This window comes from Rhamphochromis sp. 'chilingali' (assembly GCF_963969265.1).
Source record: "Rhamphochromis sp. 'chilingali' genome assembly, chromosome: 16".
Taxonomy (NCBI): Eukaryota; Metazoa; Chordata; class Actinopteri; order Cichliformes; family Cichlidae; genus Rhamphochromis; species Rhamphochromis sp. 'chilingali'.
In genome coordinates this window covers 17,843,298-17,861,470 of record NC_137943.1, presented here as the reverse complement: position 1 = coordinate 17,861,470, position 18,173 = coordinate 17,843,298, and the positions used below count along the sequence as shown (strand labels likewise).

Genomic DNA, 18,173 nt, shown 5'->3' with positions numbered 1-18,173 from the left:
GTATTTGAAGAATCTGATCATTTTCTCATTTTCTATCAGATTTTGAGCCAAATCACGGACTTCAAGTGATTTTGCTTGAGCAATGTCCTGCATTGTTATCCTACTAAGACACATCATGAGCCACACTAAGAACTGAATTTTAAGCTTACAGAAAAACTCAATAGACCATAAAAATTTATGTAAGGTGTAAGGTGAGACTTCTTTGTTTGAATTTTGGGTTGATGAGGGGAATCCAATCAGAAAAAAATTGGGTTTTAAGGAGGAGGAAGGTAACTGGCAAGTGTAGATGAACAGAGGAGTCGCACCAAGCTGTGAATCATACAAAGCTACTTTGGTCCAAGAATAAATATATCGAGCTGGAAGAAACCAAAATAGGTCTCCCATGTAATGTTTGTGCTATATGTGTAAGGTCGGGGGGGGTCCTATTTCACTGCAGGGCAACCTGCATGTGACGAATAAAGCTTTGATTGATTGATTGATTTAAAGGCCTCCTTCCTCAGCAGGACACAAAGAGCTTGGAGCTTGGTGAGTATGACAGAGTAAGAGATTTTTTTTTTTTGTCTTGGTCTTTGGATTTGTCATGACATGACGTGAATCACATTGATTAATGCAATAACCTATTGTGCAACAATCTAAACCCCTGGGTCCTGACATTCATGTGAATACTATGCAGACATACTAAGCACAACCCACACAGCAGCAACAACCGCCATCAGCAGCAGCCTCCCCCAGCACGACAATTTGTCATCATGAAAAACTGCTCGAGCAACATGACAAGGAGCTCAAGGTGTTGACCGGGCTCCCACGATATCAACAAACATGACAAAAAATTATATTAACAAGACCAAATCTACTTCAGTCTGTAACAACTGCTGAAAAATACTACCAATTAAGAAAGAGCCTGTCAGTGTCAGCCAGTGAGAGGTGCTGATGAGTATATACAGAAGCTTTTGTGGCTCACAGTCAATACACTCTAAGTTTCTGGATGGCACAGTGGTGTAGCACCACTAGTCACAACAAGAAGATCCACAACTGGGACCTCTCTGTTTGGAGGTGCTCCAGCTTCCTCCCTCAGTCCAAACACATACCTGTCAGGTTAACTGGTGATTCTAAATTGGACTTGCTTGTGAGGTAGATAAAGTGCTTTAAGTGTACAGAATAAATTGCTCTATGAGTGTATGGCTAAGGTACAACCTGAAGTTAAAAATGCTACATAAACACATGTGTGTTACATCCTCAGTACACACAAAACCCTCTGTTCACTGTAAATGCTTGGATTTGGTTCAGTGTGCTTTTATCTGAGTGCATGTGTCCAAATATGTTGAATATGTTTGGACAAGAGCCATCATGAATGGTAGGAAGATGTGGAGCCATTAAGGGAGTGGGGGCTCACTAACCTTGGCTGACTTTCAGTTATCACAGCAGTGATTACCATCGCGCCATTGACGCCTCCGTGTGAGCAAAAACGTAGAGTCGTTGCTGTCTCGTAAAGCCACAATAATAAAAAATGCTGGATGTATGATCGCTCTGCATTACATATCATTTTAATGTGTTGAAAACCCTTTTCCAACAAAGCAAGTCAAGCACAGTGGTGCACATTAACACATGTTGAAAACCCATGAGCTAATTCACAAGAATAGGAAAAAAAAAAAAAAAAAAAAAAAAAAAAAAAAAATAGGAGCCTACATTAAGCACACCATAAAAAAAATACAAATACAAACAAATAGGCCACACAACATAAAAAGTGTCTATAAACAAGGTTAGACTGCTCAGAAAACACATTATTTGACAGAATGACTCGTCCCTTCTTTAAGTACTTCATCGTTAACGCTTCCTTGTAAAACTTTGATACTGAGAAGAATCAGCCTGATAGGTATGGAGGCAAGCATGACTTTAAACATCTATATTTGTTTTGGTGTCAGTTCTAGAGTTACTAAAGCACTTCCAGCAGAATAATGCACTGATTTATATGCAAATGAACATCCTAACAAGGACACAATTCAACAAAAAATGCGTAACACGTCAAAAACTGTCCTCAGCTGAGCCGCAGTTCATCCACCTGCTCCTTCCGTCGTGACGGTGATCATTGGCTTCATGCTACGAGCATCTGTGGGCCTGCGCCGCAGCTTCAGGAGCAAAGATCCACTGTGCGAGCATGTAAAACTCTATTAGCATAATGACTTCCCCGTTTAAGTGGATTGCAACAAACTGAGTTACATGCGTCTTTGACAAACTTTTGTCTGCGATGAAAGCAATATTTCTTTTCATCTTTCTCTCGGAAAGGATCGGGATTAGTAACAAAGTAACCAAACACGGTGAGTAAACTGAGCAGTTTTGTTTTGGCATGATCAGAATCTGCTGCGATAAAGAAGAACTCAGAAAAACACAATTCTTACTTTTCCTATTAAATCTGTCATTCGTGTATCTGCAGAACCAAAACCAACATTGTGTAAAATCGTCTAGGTTAATGATTCTTAATGAATAATGTCAAGCTTGTCTGATTTGATGACAGGTATTTATTTATTGTTTTACAGATAACATACTTCACAGGGTTACCTTAGAGGTAAAAATCTCCTGACAGAACTTGGTTTTGACTCGTCGGAGACAGCGAGGGGAAGATGAACATACTTTTTGTCAAGCACACATTGTAAACAACTGAGCAATATTTAAGTCTAAATGGCGTACCATAGAATAGGTGAGAGACAACAAAATGTAAGTAAGAAGATGTGCCTCTTGCTCGCAAAGACAAAAGTTTCATTTTTACAAAACAAATAATGGTCACTGACATTTTTCTACTTTTTTTTTTTTTTTAAGTGGCTGAGAGGTAGAATGAAGTATTTTCAGTTAAAACCAATGATTTTATTTCTTTGCTTTATCTTATCGTCATAATGAGCGAAAACATTACGAGTGAATAAGGAACCCCAGCCCTCTGATTATAATGTGAAATCTGTACAAACATCTCCATTGATTGCAATATCGTTTAATTTTTTGAAATATTTTTTATTGTGAAACTTTTTGTTTGTATCCCAAAAGTCCATCGTTATAAGCAGAGGAAATATTATTGAATTTTTCTGGTTAGGATTTCGTGGTACCTCGCCGTACGGTGGGGCAGTGAATTCCGTTTTTTCTTCTTCTTTTTTTTAATACTGCGAATAGCAACGTCAGTTCATGTTTTTTACATTTTTTGTTTGTTTTTCGTGGATGGAGTGTAGAGATGGATATATTCAGTTGGAAGTATCTGAATGAACGCTTCCGGGTCCTTCTGTGGGCGATGTCACTGACGAAGGAGTCGGAGCATCTTGCCAGCCACCGTTTGTCTGTAAAGACACAAGAAGACAAAGTTAGCGTGAATATGAATGTGATATGAAATATCATCATTCTTTATATTAAGGATGGGCTGCTAAATTGTGTCAAAAATCTCAAACACGATTAGCTTGGTTATTGTTCAGGGTTGTTATTTAACTGACTTTGGAGTCATCATGCATTTACAGAGCTCTTTTCTTCTTTAGTTTTCTCCAAACCAAATCACTAAAATTAAAACAAATAAACACAAACTACAGTTAATATGAAATAAAATAAAAAGAGTGGTTCTAGATTTATAAGAAAAGAGTAAATAGAAGGAAAAAAAACATGTTTTTTTACCCCAAAATAAAATATTCTTAGTAAAAACTCTCCTCCTCCTGTTTGTGTTGTGAACAAGAGTTAGGTGAGGAGTTTACCTCACAGGTTCATGCAAACCATGAGGCTGGAGCCTGGAGGTGTTTAACTCGGCTGGTTCTGATCAGATATAATAAAAACAATCTGCACGTTGGCATATTGCTACTCACTAACACATTATGTCCTGTTTTCTTTAAAATCAAAATATGCCAGGGATGACGCTGGTCACAACTTCTACACTTCGGTTTTGTGCAGAGTAAATTAATACGTTATAATGCGTTAATTAATCTGCAGACTCCTGTCAGAGCGAGGCTGGAATATTTTCTTTATGTTGAGCCAAATGACCACACAGGAGAGTGGTATTAATCTGCCCATTGGACTCTTAAACAGGGAGACAATAAGACGATTTATAGAGCTTTTTGCTGTAAAAATGAAACTTCATCATATGCTTTCATTACAAGGGACTACCGGTGCACTACACCCTAGTTTTATAAAGTACCCATACGCCATACAGCTACACTGTAACTGATTATACTCTAATATCTACAGGAAGATACTATAATAGGTGTGTGCATATGTGTTAGTATGCTGGGTCACTACTGTAATTCACTGAGGTAAGGTTGCTTGGAAAAACTAATGAATAGTGAAGATTTCTTTGAAAATTACAGTTTTACTTTAAAATATACACAAACCTTTTTACAGTGTGCTGTACAGACTCACCCGTCCCCCCAGATATGTTCAAATAGAGCCAAATATTGAGCCCAACAAAAGCACTCTTTGCCTTCTATATGACATCTATGTAATATAAACCACACTACTTAATATTTACATCTTTAGTGTATTGATTGAAGATAATAAATGTGGAACTACACCTGCCAATAAAAAGGAGTACGCTATAGGTAACGCCTTCGAAAAATATTCACAGCAGAAGGTTTTGCTTAGCAGGTTTTGTTGTTAAATATATATGAAGAATACCAGGTAAACCCTAAACGTAAAAACAAATATAAAAGACTTCCTCAAAAGTAGAGCTGGGCGATATGAGATTTTTTCATATCACGATATGTTTTTTTCATTTCAGTCGATAACGATATCTAACACGATATAAGCCAAATAACTATATTTGTAAGATTTAAATGTGCCGTTGCTCACAAGTAAAATGTGAAATAATCAGCAGCTTGTTTTTATTTAAATATTTATTTCCCATAATAAGTTCAACAGGGTAGATGTACTTAAGGAACATGAGACTTTTTCAGATAAATAAAGGCAAATATTGCAAACTACACAAAAGGCAGCCGCTAAAGCGTTTAAGTTTCAAAATAGAACAAACGAAGCAGACTACTAAATTGTCAAATCCACTTAGAAACAAAATATTAATTCTAAAAATAAATCTTAGTTTGTTTTACAGAAGAACAGACAAAACTGACTAACTTTTGTCAATATCAAATAAACTGAGAACTAAAAGGAAATTCTCAATCTCTCCTTGTTGTATAGCTGAGCTTTTCAAACAGTTTTAACAGTTACTTTAGTCTGACAAAAGCCGAATGACGAATTAGCGCTTCCAGTCAGAGACTGAGGCTACGTCCACACGTACACGGGTATTTTTGAAAATGGAGATTTTCCGTTTTCGTTTTAAAAAATAATCTCGTCCACACATAAAGGCAGAAATGAAGGAAAACGCTGCTATGAACATGCCAAAGCAGCAGGTGGCGCTAGATTCCTAACCGTGCAGAAATGTTGGCCAATCAGAAGTCTAGAAGCCTCGGTGGGAAAAAGTAAACAAAGCTGGGGCATAGAAGCAGAACCGAGTCGTATGTGTGGAGGGACAGTAACTGTGTGTATATGTAAGCATTTAAACACTGCAGAGAGTAGAATTAATAGTAACAGCATTGTAGAAATTCATTTCACCGAAACAATAACGTGGCGCACAGTGTGATGCATGCACCAGTTTATTGTATTTCCAGACTTGTTTTCGGCACAATTTACAGTGCACGCTACTCTGTTTTTTGTCAGACTTGAAATAGCCGAAATACCTTCACACTACGGAACTTCTATGGCTCTTCCGTTCGACAATCTCTCCGGCATTGGAACCATCATCTGTTTTCTCTTCGGTCACGCTCGGTTGATTTTTCTAGTCGGCACACTCATTTCCTCCATTACGCGCTGGCTCCATTACCCGCTGGCTGCTTCCCAAACAAACACACGTGCGGCTTGGCACTTGTGCTGTACGTAACAAGTCACGCGACGTGACGCTGCGGCTGTGATTGGTTCGGCTCTGCGCTACTTAATTTGGATTGGCTGACCTTTTTTTTTTTTTTTTTTTTTTGAGGACAAGAGCGGCGAGGTCTATCGCGATAGCTTAATTTCTCTATCGAGTAAAAGTTATATCGCGATACATATCGTTATCGTTCTATCGCCCAGCTCTACTCAAAAGCAGTGATGTTGCTCCTAAAACCTCTAAATGAAAGCACTAAAAACTGTCAAACGATGCTTTCAGAAAAAGAAATAAATTATCATGCCACTTCTTTCACTTGGACCTCCACATGGTCGACATAATGTGAGATAAACAGCAAAGATAAAACAGCGAATACGCAGACCTTTCATATATCTCAGAATATACCCCTGAGATGGATGATAAAAGAATAAATTATCACAATAAAAAAAAAGCTCTTTAAAATGGAAGCCTTCTCAAATCATCATAAAAGGTTGGCTAAAGACCATTAATTGCAATTTCAACGCTATTAGTGAGTGCTGGGAATGTGCTTTGGCAGCCTCTTATTTCCAAACCCTGTTATTTTGTGTAAAGACCGTCTGTCATCTTATTCAGAAGCAAGAAGAGGGAAAAAAGAAAGAATGAGGAGGGGAAAAAAATGCATTTCCAGTCTCAGAGAAAGTCGACACCCACTAGCAATTTGAGGGGCTGTAATTGCTGTTCAAGAATAAAGAAGGAGAGGTGAACCACGAGAGTTCAGTCAGTAAATCTTAGAAAGAATATAAAAAAAATATCATTTGGGCTAAATAGATGCACGACTTCATTCATAAGCTTCAATAAAACACTGCAATTTTTGTTAGTAAAACTGTAAAAGAGCCTCATATTGTTAAGAATTTCCGAAATAGTTATTTCTATTCTTTTCTAAAGCTTTCAAAGTAAGTGTTTCTACTCAGGCTGGATCTGCGATCTATTTCACAACAAACAGCACAATTAGTTTTAATTATTTTTAATATATCGATTACTGCAATTTGAATTTTGCAGGGTGGCTCATTTGAGTTTTGGTGGGGTGGGGCTTGCCTTGACAATAAAAGCACTTAAAAACCAAATGCGTCGTTGAGCATCCAGTTCCAATTTATTAATGAAGCCATTTATGGTAGCTGCAGTTTAACCACTCATTTATGTATGACAATTACACTGCAGTCATGATACGCTACGTTTCTCTGAATTACTAATTCATTTGATATTTGATGTTTAAAAAAATCCTCAAAGACTAATGAAGATAAAAGAAAAAAGCATTTAGAGCAGAACAAAGTTTTTTATAATCCTCTACTACCTCCACATATAAAAAGCGTTTTTTTATGAACAAAAAGCAAAATTAATAAGAAAAAGAAAGAAGCCAAATTAGCTGCGCGACTGAGGTCAGAGATTCATAATTTGGTGTGCTGTTATTAGTCTAAATTACAAATGTAAAATGAGCCTGTTGCATGCTGCAGCGCGCTGGACGCGTCCTCGTTCTTATTTTAGCACGAGGGGTGTTGCAGGCTTGGCTGTCAGTGCTGCTATTCCTGTGGATGAATGATCTGGCCAATGTGCTTGGACTGTTAGCCCAAAGCCTCGCTCTTTCTGTCCCTGTGACTGTCGTATTGATTCTGTTCAGCCCCGCTCGGCCTGTCGCTGTGGATCTACATGCTAACACACTGCCTCGAGTGCTGCCTGTCCCGCCCTGCCCGGCCCAGCAAGGAGACCGAGACAACTGGCTGAGGCTTTGACAGGCTGCTTAACGAGTTATTTTAAGGATTAGCAGCAACTCTGAACTTCTTTTTTTTCCAAGCCAGTCTTGGAGGGGGGAAATAAATATGTCGTCCTACAGTGGCAATGACAGAGCAGCGTCTGGTGCGACGATGACACCTGTGTCCTTGTTTCTGTCGACTGCAGGTGCCTCGCTAACGCTAATATCCTCCGACAGGCTAGGAGCATGTCCAGCTACTCAGCCTGGTAGCTGCCTCGTTGCCTGCCACCATAGGGCACGACTGGGGCAGAAGACAGAGGGGGGTTGGGGGCAAATGGCTGGACAACAGCCCAACCCCGGCAAAGTCTGCTAAGTGGCATTTTAGTGTGCATACAGATTTAGGCGATATCACCAACATTGTGCAGCTGGGGAATCACTGCAAAGTAAAAGAGCAAAGAAGCACTGAGAAGGACAGAATGAGATTGTTTACAGGTCTTACGTTGATGCCCTGTGGACTGTACATCTGGCTGGCTGCGAGGCTGTCACTGTATCCTCCGGTCTGGCTGATAACATGGCGAAGGGTATCCACCTGGAACAGCGGGGACACAGACAAAAGGACCAGTAAGACAAAAGCTCTGGATAACAAAGACAGTAATGCACAAGGAAAGGTCAGTCTGATAGTAAAAGGGTATCATAAACAGGAAAAGGTTACAAACAGCGAATCAGAATGATTTGGCCTCTATTACAAGCTCGATAACAGACGCCACAAAAGGACAAAAACACAGGAGTAAATATAGGATAGCTAATTATCAATGTATTTGTTGTTCTTGTTGTATATTCTTATGTCCAGACTTGTGTCTTTTCTTTAAACTATTTAAAGTCGAGCAAACACTCAGATGAAGTGCCACAGTATCACCTGCTGCCAATAAAACCATGGTGTGATGCAGGATTTGTTCTACTGTTAACATTTTGTCATGCTCTTTCCAGATTCCACAGTCCAATTCATATTTCTTTATATTTGTTTTCCCCAGAAACACACTTTCCATATGGATTTCACAACAAATCTGACTGCTCTACCAACTAGACAAACATATATGAATTTGTACTTTGTGCCTTTTTTATACTTGCAAATCTTTGAGATTGAGGTCATTCATTCGTGATCAGAAAAATAAACCCTTTCGGGTTCAATAATTAAGGGCAAACCCCGAAGACCTTTTTATCTACGATAAGGGCCGTCCCTTCTGCATATTCATGAACGACCTAAAGCGATTGGCGTGCTGATCAGAACAGAAGAGGAGGAATGGAGGGAGAAGGAAGTGATGCCGAAAGCACTGAAACCAAATGAGGCCTTCACTACGGGTGGTGATTCCTTAATCCGTGGTGAGAGTTGTAACACTGCGTTGGTCATGACTGTCCACTGGGGCAAGGTCAGGGAGCTACAAAGTGCACCAGTGGCTATGTGAACTCTTGTCAGAGGTGCTGATGAGTGTTGCACCGTTTCCAAAACTGTCCGCAGTCGTCTACTCAACTGTGGCTTGACAATGGTTTCTACATTAATGTAGTGCTTCAGGCTAAGTATAACCTCCGTTTCACAATGTAGGTCAAGTTATTGTGGGCATCTAAACTCCCAGACTGGTCAGCGGTTAAACCACATCACAAACGAGCTCAGGAATGTGCCAGTTTACGGCCACATGGGATGCTAAACTTGGAGAGGCGCCTACCTGGGATTGTATGTTGGCCCCAACCTGCCCCCCTTGGTACGAGTCCCCATTGAGGGACTGCACACTCATGAACAAGTCTCCGGAGTTTGACATGTTAAAAGAGCCAGCAGAACCTGAGAATACACAGAGGCAGAAGAAAAAGAAAGATGCGCAGACAGGAGGAGAAGGATCAGAAGAAAGGGGATAGTAACAGAGAAGAAGAGGGGGACAGAAAAAGGAGTTAAAATGAAATCATGCATAAGCACAAAGGCATTGAATGGGTTAGTTTGAGAGCGTGGCAGGCATTATGAAAAAGACTTTTTCTACAAAGTTGCACACAATAGACGCACTGAATCAACCAGCAAGAACAATCCGACAGGTTCTCGTCGTAAAACTGTTTAAGATCCAATTAAAACGAGCCTCATGGATCATATTACTGTTACATGTCCGTGCTGCTAGTGTTTCATTAAGGAAGTAATAATTGATCTGCAGGAAGACCCAAAGAATCGTATTCGTCCTTTAATGGACCCCAGCTCCCCAGATGTAAAGAGACCATCGCGTAACTTGATTTCAACACCCGGTCCTAATCCAATACAGTCGCAAAGTCTCTATATGACAAAAGACTCCGCTTGCCCTCTGAGCAGCTTAATGGCATACATGAGGTCAACCGGACAAGAGGCAGGAAAAATTAACGTCCACAAGACCAAGAGGTCAATAACAGAGAGAGAGAGTGAGAGAGAAAGAGAGAGCGAATGAGTGAGGGAGGAAGATAACGACGGCAGAGAAGAAAGGAAGAAAAATGGAAGAAGAACGGCAAGAAAGCCAAAGTGTATTACTGGGTTAATTAAGGAGAGCGTTCTGTTAGTCTATAAGAAACATCACCAGAGACTGAATTCTTGAGTTGTGGCTTTGGTATGAGAACGTCAATACGCTCCATCTTACGCTTCTATCTGCTCTGGTGAACAACAAATATTGATAACGCCTCTATTGATGGAACTTGTTTCACTATAGCCCAGCGGCCTTTAATCAGAGCCCGAAGCTCACCTGCTGAATTGGGAGTAGATGGGGAGTTGGCCTGGCTGCCGTGAGCGGACACGCTGGTTGCATTGACTGCAGTCCTCGCTGCATACATGTTGGCCTCTTCTTGGAACTTGCTGATGTTTTTCTTGTATCGGATCCTCTTGTTCCCGAACCAGTTTGATACCTGTCAAGACGGTAGCAAGATAAATAAAAGCAAATATAAGATGATACTCTGCACACCTAAAAAGTCTGAGTCATGCCATGTACACCAGTTAGCACAATAACCTCCTCTCTTCTTTGCACGGTATTTCATGTTGCTTGCGAATTAATTCTCATGGAACAGAGCAATATGGAAAGCCCTCCATCCACTTTCTTCTGCTTATACAGACACCCAGACCTCCCTCTCTCCAGCCACCTCCTCCACCTTATCTGGGGGAAAACTGAGGCCTTCTCAGCACTACAGAAATATAACAGCAGTATTCCAGTAGCACTCTTCTTGTTTTGATGAGGACTTCATGGACCAGATTTAACTTTTTCCTGCAGTTGAACTGCAAATGACTGTTACCACCTAACCTAGAACCCATTTCATGTATTTCTACAGAAAAATAATCTGCTATTGAAGATAAGTCAGAAAAATAATCTTGTATTGGTGCAAAAAACCCCAAAACAAAACAAAAAAATTGGCAGATGCATGACACTGCAAAGCTGCTGAGTCCAAAGTTGAAGCAATCACAAGAAATTCACTAACGACTCTTATATGCAGATTCTCTGACATTTACTGTCATAGAAATGATACCAATTCATGCTGCATAGTTACACTGACTGGCTGACTGGCTCTCCAATAAAACAGCCCAAGGCAGAAGTGGCTCTGCACTTCAAGCAGGTAAATGATCAACTTTCCATATTCAGCTTTTGCCACGCTCTACATGTTTGAATTTGGTTGCTATTCCCTGTGAGTTTTTTAGCCCTATTCAAATTAGATTTTTGGGTGGTCGTCTTTATTACTAGTATTTATTTAAGAAGTGATGGAAAATTATAGCCAGCGTACCAACTGAGTAAAAAAACAAAACAAAAAACAATGAAACAACCCAAAAAGAAAAATGAGGATCCATGATAAAGCAAAAATGTTACAGTACAAAAAGAAAATGCATGCAAAAAAGAAGCTTTTATAGTTAAAGTCTTTGTAACTATCCAGTCTTTCCATGAAAAAACTGTGAATCATTTTTTCATCAACTGACTGTCAAATGCTCCTGGAAAGGTATTGGTAGCTTTGGAAACTACTGACAACTTGCTAAGAAAACCAACTGTTTTTAATGTGAGTGTTTCTAATGGTAACCCCAGGCTGACAGTGCTCCCGACCGCTGAAGCACAGAGCCCTGCTGATTTAGAATAATTGAATTGTTTTTGAGCAACACACTTACCACAGAGCCTAATTTTCTCAATTTGCCTAGGATCTTACCTGTGACACTGTGATGCCACATTTTTTGGCCAGTTCTTCTTTGGCCTCCTCGCTGGGATAGGGGTTACTGAGATGGGAGTAAAAATACTCGTTTAGGATCTCTGTCGCCTGTTTGTTGAAGTTCCTCCTTTTTCGCCTGATCAGAAAAAACACAGAAGAGAAAAATGACTCCTCCCTTGCACCATCAATAATCAATAACTGTAATAACAAAATCAAATGGAGTGATAACAAAAAAGCAGCTTAGAGTCAAATAGAAATATAAGTACATATGAATAAGATTTAGTTGGGGGCGCACAGACACACACCTGGCATCAAGAAAGCGTGAGCGCAGGATCATAACAGCTTCACAGGTGCTCTGCTTCAGCTGCATCTGAATGGAGCTGAACTTGCGGTGGATGATGCTGACCATGCGCTCGATCTCTTTGGGCGAGATGGGTCGTGTTCGAGACTGCTCCCTCAGCAGGTTCATCACATGGGTGGTGAACTCATTGCACGCCTGGATGCACAGACAGGCAGGATTCATAAAAAGAATAACTATCGCAGAGGCTCGACAGCTTCAGACAGAACAAAAGGATGAAATTGGATTCTGGTGAGCCTGCACCTTCACTGGTAAGCCTTGGCACGAGCAGTGCTGACAGTGTAACAGCAGTAGTGTTAGAGGTAATAAGAATAGTCTGAATTAAAGCGGCAGACACGCAGCGATGTTTCAAGCCAAACAAATGTGGCAGCGGAGTCATACAGCGGAGGCAGCGAGCACTTGCAGTGCTCTGAATATTAAAAAGACTTCTCTTCAATAGCAGAGAGAATGTGACAAGTGAAGAGAAATCTAAAATGACAGCAGGCTTTCAGTCCCGTTCATGTTCAAGAGGTTTAAACTGTCTCCCTCTCTTTTCACTCCATCTTTCCGTCTACCTCGTTCTCTCTCTGTCTGAATCAGTCACTGGATATGACTGCATTCAGAGTCAAGGTGTCTGTTGCTTGTCAACACCAGGGTTACGTCAGTCAAAGTGATGCACTGAGCAGCCGTTCTGCTTGCACACACACACGCTAGACACTACTCACTCATACCACGTGAGGTGTACATAGCGTGGTGACACAAAAATGCTCAGGTGTATATTGGCTTTGACAGTTAGCGATGACTAGCCTTCCTCGGAGAAGATGACAAACCCAGAACGCTTTGACTTCCACGGGAATGACAAGATGTTACAGTCTTTGGAAAAGAGCTGGTGTGTGACTGATATAATGGCTGTTTGCCTGCTGAAGATAGCATCTCCGAAAGGCTCGGCTTGCCTGTCCCACGAGTGCTGATTTCAAGAACATTATACTCTTAGACTGACAAAATTACTTAAACATCCTCAGGAAAATATCTCGTCTGTCCTTTACCAACTTATTCCTATTTAGGCTGGCAGCGTGGAGCCTCTCCCAGCATGCAAAGGGCAAGAAGATCTGGTCTGGACGGGACGTTAGAAAGCTAAAATGAAAAGCCAGATCCTCAACATTACAAAAACAGTGAGGTCATACTGACAGAACGGCAAGATCTTCCATCCACATTGATTTTTGGAACTGCTGAAATTTATGCCAACAATTCTCACAAAATACAGATTCTGTATCCATCAACATGAAAGTGCAACGTTTTGCCTTTTTTCAAACACTTAACACCAAAGAATAGAAAAATCACATTTTTGCTGACAAAAGGTTTTCTCTAATAAAATAATGAATTTACACACAGGATTCCTTGTTACATATATCCATATACACAATCCAAGAAAAAAGGGAGTTTCGTACCATTGACTGGCTCATGGGCACATCAATACGGGAGATCATCCTTTTAAAGGGGGGTTAAATTTATGTGTCTTTCGTTGAGCAAAGGGCTCAGATTTCAGGAAAAAAGCCTCACTTACATACAGCTTATGTATGCACTCGCATTATACTAAAACAGCAACATAAATAACTTGTGCACACAGAGGACCTGAGCTAAATCCGTGATCCATGATAGCTGAGGAAGTGTTGAATGTGTTTTGAAGCAACGTGTAATAAAGAATGAGCTTGCTTTACCCCCACCTGCTCGTACTTCTCCAGCTCTGTGTGGTAAATTTGCCGGATCTGAGACAGCTTGGCCCGATAGTCAGAGTGCTCTGCTGAGTTGTCGGCGCCAATGCCGCCGGTGGCTGCCGCTGCGGCGGCCGCAGCTGCCGACCCGCCGCCTTTCTCCGGTCCGGCCACGCCCTCCGCCAGCAGCATGTTGTCCAGTCTCATCAGCTGGGGGTCTGGAGGCTCCTCCTCCTGGGCACCTCGAATACTGAGCACTGTGGAGGACAGAAGAAGAGGTCACGAGAGCAATGATGTAATACGGGCCGATCTGCATGGGTGTTCAAAATGACTGTGGGTATAAAAATTTTACAGCGCCTGAGAAAGGAGTCTTAAGTATTCTTCCATTTTACTGAGTAGACACCCTGAAATACAGGCGTCATTAAAAGAGTTCAAGTCCACGCCATAAAAACCTGCAGCCTTACACAGGCTGGCAGCTGAGCGAGAGCATAAAACTATCATTTCATTATTTTTGACTATCATTTCATGCAAAAAAAGAAAAAAAGAAAAACGACACAGACTCCTACCAGAGTTCATGTTTCATGTCTCTAGCTGAGGTTCAGTTTCTAGCTGAGGGCTTTATTATCCTGTTAATGTCTAAACAGAAAAACAAAACAATTATGAGTCCTGCCAGAGTTTGAGTTAAATAAAATAGTCCCAGTGCCATATTTACACACAGAAATGAAAAATGATGAGTACATTAAAGAAATATAGTAACATTAATCATAATTAAGAGTTCAAAATGCATCACTTAACAAAGAAAATATTCTTTCAGTAGGAATAAATCTAACATTTGTTTCAAGCTGTATCCATATCTCTCCCTTCTGTACACGGCCTAATAACAGCACGCCTCGGACGCTGGTGCCACAGCCACTGTTTAGATAGGACAGCGTCTGAAGCTAAACTGAAGCTTCTCATACCTACAGGCGCTCAGCTCTCGGCTGACACTCATCTCCCATGGTGTGGAGAGTGAAGTGTAAACACAGCAAAGACAGGCCTGCTGAGGTGGACAAGCACAAATGACATACCACACCACAACACGCACAAGTGCAGGCTCAGCTCGCACGAAAACTCTCCGCCGGTGGCTCTTCTAACACTATTTTAACTGTGCACAAGTGGTTCACCCTCACTTTCAAACAGAGAACGAGGTTTTTTTTACTGCCCTGCCTCTTTCTGCCACCAGAAGGCTCCCTCGGTAAAGAAGCAGAGCGTCCTGCTTTTCAGCGAGCAGCTGAAAACAGCCGACCAGGTGCAGCCCCTCCGTTCCATCCCCTGTCTTCAAGGACAAAGACAAAGCTGCCACGACATTTGTCATGCACACTTTAATCCACACATCAATCAAAATGCTTAAAGAGGACGGTCTTACATTACATACTGTACGTCCCTTCCGTGATGGCTGTAGGCAGTGAGGGGATGTGACAGGCTGTGTGACAGAGAAAGCCATATTGTAGCTAAACAGTCTCAGGTCACAGCGACGGCTCCTTTGTAATGAGGATGTAAGGCTGAGACGCCCTGTGACCTTTCCGGGGAGCAGGGGGTCCAGATGGATTCCAGGAGCCGCGTGGGGAGCTTGTCTACCACAGTCCACCTCTTTTCAACTGCCCCCCCCGTCACCACCCCGACCACCACATCCACCCCCTCCACCTTTTTTTCCCCTTCCCTCCCTTTTTCTCCTCCAGCAATAACATCATCCATTCCCATCAGCTCCAACACGTGAGCAAGCGCAGCTCAGGAGGCAAATGTCAATGGCTATCAGACGGCTGGAAAAGGTCAGGAGTTCAGATGGGGGGGAGTGGGCGCATGTGCGCGAGTGTGTGTGTGTGGGCGCATGTGCACATGTGCTGGTAGATGAATATGTGGATATTTTTCATGTGAATCACACCAGCGGGAAATTATAACACTCGCCAATTTGATTCTGACAAAATAGTGGCACATCCCTACCAGAGGGGGAATCTAATGAGCCTAAGAGTGATTTATTCATTCCCTCCAAGTCCCCGAGTGCACAACTAAAAGCATGAAATGGATTAAATAAATACAATTAATAAGGAAAATCAAACAATTCACTGTGCTGTGGCATAATTACCCCAACCACAGCCATCAGCTTTATTTATTTCTGTTCAGTAATAGCAATGAAATCGATTAGACCTCAATGCCAGTCAAAGCGCTCGTCGTGAACTCTGCGACCACGGACTATACATTAACGTAATCACCTGACAAAGGCGAGTGCCCTCTATTAAAATAAGTCACCCGCTCCCAACAGTTGCACAACAACAACAACAATGGCAGCAAAAAAGAGAAGAAAAACTCTTTAACACACACTTTTGACTTTCTCTGGTGGCGACAAAGGAGCGGAGACCGCCCCACTCTGCGATTCTCTTATTCCACGGACAGTCACAGATTACTATCTATAAAAGGAAGATGGCCATCATCTCATCTTGATCATTACCGACAGACTTAATTGAACAATGAGAGGACGCAATTCCCCTCTCTGTCGCTTCCTCCTTCCCTCCCTCCCTCCATCCTTCCTCCTGTCGTCTCTCCTTCCCTTTGTTTGCACGTTCTTGTGTCAATTCTTTCCCGAGATTTGGGCCACCAACCCCACAACCACCAAAAAAAAGGGCAAAAATAAATGTGCATCGCAAACTATTCTCGAGCCACTTCCTATATGATGAATGGACTTCTAAGAATAAGCCTTTGTTTTGCTTATTGACAGGATTAATTTATGCCGTTTTACTTCCTTAAGAGCTGGCTCATGCCCATCGCCGCACTGCCTGCTGTTTGCAGACAACAGGAGTGTAAATAAACATGACGATTAAGCCACCCACTCATACAGGGAGACTCAAGGTACAAGGAACGCACACACACACAAACACACATGCAAACACACTGGATGAACAAATGTAAGCACTCTTAATAATGAGGAAGCACATAGTAAAAAAAAATACACAGCTACGCACATTGCCGGACTACCCTGAGCACCCAGCCTGGCGCCCTGCAAGCTTTTTTAAATGAAAACATGTTTAATTAATGACGTCAAAGTATTCTGTCACAATTAGGAAGATTTACAATCAAACAAGGCAGCAGTGATGTCCCTGACAGCCACGATGAAAGTTTAGCCTTCTTGCCTCTGACTGGCAGCTAGCAGCCAACACTGGACTGGATCCATTTCCCATCAATACAGTAATGCAATACACTCCACAGCCCCGTAGTGTGTATGTATGTGTGCGTCCTCTCTCTTGCCTAGCTCTTGTCCACATCACATGACCCCAGAGAGGACCAGGCAGTGGCTGTGCTCTGTATTGATTGTGTGGGCAAACGTCATCTTGGGTTTCAGCAGTTAATAAATCAGGCCTGCTCCTGACACAAACGCGTGTGTGTGTGTGTGTGTGTGTGTGTGTGTGTGTGTGTGTGTGTGTGTGTGTGTGTGTGTGTGTGTGTGTGTGTGGGCCTGTCACAGACCAGTCAGCAGGAGTGAAAGCGACAGCCACATGATAATGTAACATCACCACCATTCATCCCTGCCACACAGCATTCTGAGACAAAACAACAACAACCTAGGAACCTGAAAAAAGCAGCGTGATTTACAGCAGACATGACAAGTATCACTAATACAAATCCTCCCCCCCCCGCGCCTTCAAGGAGTTCACCATCCTGCCCTCATCTGCATCTGATACAAGCCCAATAACGCAGTCTTCATAAGAGGCAGCACTGAGCCATATCTCATGCAGACACGACGTAGAGGTGAACTACATTTCTACACAATGCTATTATCATCAGCGAGAGCACTAAATGAATATTGCGTTACATTACGTCCAATTTACGGTATGCGCTGTGTGATCATTCCTCCCGAATTCGATTTGGGCTTTAATAAAGAAAAGGACAATCGTTACGAATTCGCCAATCAGACATCTCGACAAAATATCAGCCGTGAAAACATTTAGATTCTTCATCCTTAAAGTCCTTTTTTGCCATGTTTCTGCAGGATGTGTGATTTATGCGCGAACTTTCTCCGGCTCCGTACGTTCTGTCAATGAGATAATGGAAAGCTGTTTAAAGATTACTGCGCCGATTTAGCGTCGCGCACCTATAACACTGTCTGACTCACAATGGACAGTTAAATGGACACATTTTAAATTCCATTCATTCTTCCTTAGTGTCAAAATATGGCACCTACATTACCCACAATTCAACGGCTCAAAATAATACTGCATAATAGCAGAGACGGCGACATGTGTCAGCCTCTTTCTAGTGCTCCTTAAGACCTGCAATCACACTGTGATGTGGAGCTCTCTTTAAACGTGGCCCAGAGAT

At 41.8% G+C, this 18,173-nt stretch overlaps 1 protein-coding gene across 8 annotated transcripts in view; it reads right to left on the bottom strand.

The window, feature by feature from the left end:
* Nucleotides 1-1,529: 1,529 nt before the first annotated feature.
* The window catches only part of pbx1a (pre-B-cell leukemia homeobox 1a), a 53,076-nt gene continuing 36,432 nt past the window's right edge, over nucleotides 1,530-18,173 (bottom strand). Inside the window, exons 1-8 of one of the 8 annotated variants that reach the window (XM_080907560.1) lie at nucleotides 14,390-14,741; nucleotides 13,830-14,080; nucleotides 12,080-12,270; nucleotides 11,775-11,910; nucleotides 10,340-10,499; nucleotides 9,317-9,429; nucleotides 8,086-8,184; nucleotides 1,530-3,317 (exon numbers count right to left, since the gene is read on the bottom strand). In XM_080907560.1, the coding sequence (XP_080763686.1) occupies nucleotides 3,225-3,317; nucleotides 8,086-8,184; nucleotides 9,317-9,429; nucleotides 10,340-10,499; nucleotides 11,775-11,910; nucleotides 12,080-12,270; nucleotides 13,830-14,080; nucleotides 14,390-14,399 (1,053 nt within the window). In that variant the 5' untranslated portion in view covers nucleotides 14,400-14,741 and the 3' untranslated portion in view covers nucleotides 1,530-3,224. Of the gene's footprint in view, nucleotides 3,318-8,085; nucleotides 8,185-9,316; nucleotides 9,430-10,339; nucleotides 10,500-11,774; nucleotides 11,911-12,079; nucleotides 12,271-13,829; nucleotides 14,081-14,389; nucleotides 14,742-18,173 lie in introns of those variants that run through there. The other 7 variants (XM_080907556.1, XM_080907558.1, XM_080907557.1 and 4 more) reach the window with 7 other exon arrangements.